This window comes from Merops nubicus, unplaced genomic scaffold, assembly GCF_000691845.1.
Source record: "Merops nubicus isolate BGI_N331 unplaced genomic scaffold, ASM69184v1 scaffold9634, whole genome shotgun sequence".
Taxonomy (NCBI): Eukaryota; Metazoa; Chordata; class Aves; order Coraciiformes; family Meropidae; genus Merops; species Merops nubicus.
This window is the reverse complement of record NW_008604878.1, coordinates 44,626-49,849: the sequence shown is the minus strand read 5'-3', so window position 1 is coordinate 49,849 and position 5,224 is coordinate 44,626. Positions and strand designations below refer to the sequence as shown.

At 44.4% G+C, this 5,224-nt stretch overlaps 1 protein-coding gene across 2 annotated transcripts in view; it reads right to left on the bottom strand.

The window, feature by feature from the left end:
- Positions 1–1,477: 1,477 nt before the first annotated feature.
- Positions 1,478–5,224, bottom strand: part of LOC103771846 (thyroid hormone receptor beta) — a 46,775-nt gene continuing 43,028 nt past the window's right edge. Inside the window, exons 6-7 of one of the 2 annotated variants that reach the window (XM_008939163.1) lie at positions 3,473–3,731; positions 1,478–1,992 (exon numbers count right to left, since the gene is read on the bottom strand). In XM_008939163.1, coding sequence (XP_008937411.1) covers positions 1,751–1,992; positions 3,473–3,731 — 501 coding nt within the window. In that variant the 3' untranslated portion in view covers positions 1,478–1,750. The remainder of the gene's footprint in view (positions 1,993–3,472; positions 3,732–5,224) is intronic. The other variant, XM_008939162.1, reaches the window with a different exon arrangement.

Below are 5,224 nucleotides of genomic sequence, written 5' to 3'. Positions count from 1 at the left end.
GTCCCACCTACATGATAAGATTTCCTGAGTATCATGTTTTCATGCAGGGATAAACACATAACATATGAGTTTAGATATGGGCCACGAACTTTGAAAGTCAACACGTCCACCCTAACAATGCCCACTGAGTTGCCAGGCAAATATATCAATAAATAGCAGAGAAAGGAACTGGTACAAACAAATGCATGACACGAAGGAATGTGGGGCAGGAGGAAGTGCAAAATATGTCAACAAAGACTCTGTTTCCCGGGAAGAACAGAGGGATGCTTCTGATGTATCCTACAGATTCAGAGAATGGGTTACTATCAAGTTTACAAAGCCCAGGGCCAACACCCCAGCACGGAGATGGATGACAGAGAGGAACCTCTACCTATAATGCCCTCATCACCAGCCTCCACACGTTCCAGGACTGTTGAGTACTGCCTTGTAGATTTTGGCAGCAGGACATCCTATCGTTGCTCAGTTCGGTTCCTGCTAGTGCAGTTAGTGGAAATAAATTAAAGGAATCATGAGAGAATCTAGCCACGCGACACACAGGCAGGCACCAAGGAGGGAGAACCTGGCTGACCAACACACAAAACCACACACGCACAGGAGAGGGCTAGGGAAGGATAGAGAGCAAATAAAAATATGGAAAGACATTTAAGACATCTGCTGAAGATTCGTAATTATATATATATAAAATTATATATATACGTGCATATAAACTTTATATATATATATATGTAAAACAAAAGATTACTGCCAGGCAACACTATTTGTATTACTGGGATAAAGCTGTACAGTCTCAAGTGTCGTTAATAACACAGCTGGTTTCTGTCCCATCTGAAGGTCACCCCATAGGTTTCGTTCTCCTTGTCCTCATTCCGTGAGCATTCACATCCCTGAAAAACCGAGGGAAGCCTGCTACCTGACAGCCTTCTCCCTCAGAGCGACAAATTTCCCACGCAGCTCAGAAAAGGCAGACCTCTCCACTCCCAGGAAAAGCACCTCAGGGGATCAAATTCCCCTCCATACTCAACAGACCTTCCAGTGAAGTTACCTGGAGTTCAAATGTAGTCAGAACTAAAGGATCTTACTTTCTTATACACATGGAAAAAAACAAAAGAGTCAATCCCTTCTAACACTGTGTATTATTTTAAGTGCTTGATTTATGGGGCACAGTTAAACTGTATCTGCTGGAACGATCCTCAGATAATGATGGGATGATGATGAAGATCCTAGATCATAATAGTGACTGTTACAATAGAAACAACCATGAAGACTAGAAATTTCATCTCATTAATTGGTCACTTGTGCTCTGCGAAATGAGGTAAAACTAGACAGAATTGCCAGGATCAAATTAACAACAGTTGTTTTAACTCGGAGGCCAATTTGTTTTCTGCCACTTCCAATTTCTCTCCCATATTTTCCAAGTAATGATGTGTGTGAGCTGGTGACCACGTAAGTGCTGGTGAATGAGATCAGTCTGTTTGTATTTTCACTGCTAAGCTGTCAAAGCGTTCACATCAAAGGACTGAAGAACAAATTGCAATAGTCACAAGACCCGCATTAAAGGGATGTTTTCATCCATGTGTACACAACTGCCCCCCAGCAACCCCAAAAGAAAACCCAAACAAAAACCCAACCCCGCCTCAAGAAACAGAAGAGCACAAAAGAAGAAGAACAAACAGAGGTGAGAAGAGCTGGGCAACGGGATGAAATGACAGCCAGTAGTGCGACAGGGGCGCGGAGAACCGCTCCAGTCTCTCTAATCCTCAAACACTTCCAGGAACAACGGAGGGAAGAGTTCTGTGGGGCACTCCACCTTCATGTGCAGGAAGCGGCTGGCATGGCAGGCTCCGATCATTCGCAGGTCTGTCACTTTCATCAGCAGTTTTGGCCAAAAGTGTGCAACGTGGTGTTTTCTGTAATTAATGTAGTGTTCGAATGCCAGGAGGAAACCCTCTTGACACTTTTCTATCCTCTCCACACAAACAAGGCCTGGGCGATCTGCAGATGGAAAGCATCAGAATTATCATTATTACTTATTTACTTTAACAAACTCCTGATCATAAATCAGGAAAAATAGTACAATTCTGTTGTTAGGAAAGAAAGGAGGGAGGCTAAGGACATCCGCCTTTGCCCCGAATAACTTCTTTGACTCCGATTACCCCACTTATCAGTATTATCCCTGTTAAAACAAGATGTTTTTTCTTTCTTCACCCCTTGCCTGCTTTGCCCATTTAGAGTATAGCTGTTTGGGAAGTGTTTCACTACAGTGACTACAGCAATGGATCTCAGCTAAGGCTTCTATCAATACCCTTCCATAAAACAACTCATGAAGAACTGAAAAAACTCCTTGTCAAGTATCTAAATTACAGTTCTTTCCTATTTGTCTCTCCACAGTCTGACCAATGCTTTGATCAAGCCTTGATCCACAGGTGAGCTGCAAAGGAAATTGTTATGGAGCACCAAGGGACTAAAAATGCCAGAAGTTTGGCCAGTTGTCTCAACTGGCACCCAGATGGGTGTTAGGAAAGCCTAACATTCACAAGTCACTCTTCAGGAGACACTTCTGGGAAAGCAGGTCCTCTGAACCGCCTTCTGAAACCCCCATTCATGTATCACTGTGCAGGGAACTAAAAAGAAACGAAAATGTTTTGATTGGGAAGGTCAAGTGCTATGTTGTGATTAATGTGGAAACCTTCCTGTCTCAGATGCAGTTAATGCTTGTAAATCACTGTCTGTGTATTGTTTTTCAGTGCCCAATCTTCAGAGTGGTCTTGAAACAAAATCTTACCACATCTGCCACTGCCCAAGAATGGAATTTCCTCTTTGGGCTGGCACAGTCAGTGAAAGCATATTTGAAAACATACGTGATTTGAGAAGGTTGGAGAGTCTTTGGAAATCTCGTGAAACGGTCTGGGCTGCTCCTGTATCATGCCACCCAGAGACCAGGTGCAGATGGTCCCAGCGTGGGGAAACAGCCCAGCTCTCAAGTGCCAACATCAAGCGGTGGTGCTGCCAAGCAGGAAAACAAGATGGCAGGTCAAGCTGAGCACAGGAGACTGACGGGCACGTCCATGAACTGCACGTCCCACCCAGCGCCTGGCAGCACCTCCGCGAAGAGGGAACTTATCGTAAGGACAACTGGTGCTAAATTAGCAGTTTTTAGTTCAAGGCAAATTGGCTCAGAACCAGATCTGTTTTCTTTCAGACGATCTTCCCTGCCTCCCCCGTAACTACTGAACTGAACAAGGTCTGTTACCAAAGCCTCTTTTATGTCCACCTCTCTGAATACCCTGATTTATTTTCCTACTGCGCACCAAACTAATTGTAAGCTGCACTGGGATTTTGAGAGAAGATGCCTCCCACATTACTCTAGTCAGCGCTACAAGATCTAACGTAACCTGTTTCTTTTAAAGAGAGGCTTGTGACAAAGGTTAAAGAGTTTCAAAATGGTAGGGTTCCCAATATATTCTGTTCTCACCTGATGACATGAGCAGAACAGCCTGAAGAAGGGCAACCTCGGTGTCATCCAGGTTAAATGAAGAAAGAGACATGCCCAGGTCAAAAATGGCATCAGACACCACACCAAGACCCCCATTTTTCAGCTGGCCCCTCGTCACCGCCATCTCCCCATTTAGTGTTAAAGTCTCACTCTCGGGGTCGTAGCGAACTGCTGCTCGGAGGGACATTATCTCCATACAGCAGCCTTTCAGAAGGATGATCTGGTCTTCACATGGCAGCTGCAGAAATTATAAACGGTAAAGAAAAAGGTACGTTTTTCAAACAGAGTTGGTTTTCCCACTACAACAAATCCATGAGCATTAAGTTGCAGTTCACCCCTCGCACAGTGCAGCTGCCCTCCAAACACACTGCTGACTGACTGCGCTGCACAAACCCCCAAGACCTTCAATCCTGCTTCCAGAAGCTGCAGCAGGTTAACAGCCACACGCCCCCTTAGGAAATCTAGTGATGACACAGCTGTAGGCAAGTGGTCTTGCACAAGACACTCAAGCAAACCGAGCTGGTTCAGATGTTGAGGTGAAGTGACCCAACTTGCAGAAGTGCTGCTCTCTGTGGGAGCATTCAGTTTGTGGGAGCATCACAAAATGAATACCGATAAACCTTAAGAATGTAGCTTTCCATCTTGCAGAACATTTTACAGTGAAGCAGTCCTGCCAGGTGCCAGGCTGGTGGTAACACATACTATTGGTTTGTCTCCCATTACAGGTAGATCTAACCAACGTGGCTGAAGTGGTCACTGTTCTCAGAAGTTTGCACTTCTCTCTTCTACTTCTGACCTCCTTCAGCTTACAACTTAGCATAACAGAATAAACTACAATTGGGCTATCCCAGTTAAACTCACTGCCAGCCATGTTTAGCTCTGACCTGAGCAGAGGCAAAGACATTTGGGAGGGTCTGTAAAAGTGGACTGCTTTTAAAGAAAAGGCATAAAATACATTTTTGTATCCAGCACAGGTACCTCAATCTGTGGGGCATGTACCCCTAATCTTCACTGCCCATTTAGACAAGAGAACTTACTAAGCTCTGTTCAGCCTAGTAAGGCCGATCCTTCCAGACTTCCTACATTATCTCCTCTAAATTGGTGGAGATAGGCTCTGTATTTATAGAGGATAACCAGAATGTTGACAAAGGAGGAGAGCATGTAAAGCATGTCTGTATGTTTTCATAGGTAATGCAATGACAGCAAGACCGACAAGAATATGTTAAGACTGTCACTGAGTGGATAGCAAAGGTCACATATATGAAAAAGCAACTCACTTTAATCTGGCTTGAAAAGAGGCAAAAATCCATCCATTTTTGATTCATATAATGTTATTCTATTTACCTGATTTGCAATTCAAAGTTTAAAAAAAACCCCATCAACGACAGGTTTACGTGGCAACTATGCACTCACAAAGCAAGTACACTGACTTGGTGTAACATGATGCAGAGTGGATGCCAGACAGCTCCCTAAGGCAAGTGGAAAGCAGTTCCTGGTTAGAGAAGAGTTTTCAGCACAAAGCTAGTCACAGTAAGAAAAAGGAGTTGAATCACACAGCTGGTATTCCAGCAAGGCCAGCCTCAGGTGTGAAGTGTTGGAGACCAAGGAAAATGACTCATTCTGTTCAAATTACCTTTTCTGCAGATCACACTCAGCTCAGCAGCGTGGGGAAGGCTGCACAGGCACAGTGGCTGTCTTGCTACCCAAGGACAGCACCAACATTTGGCTGCT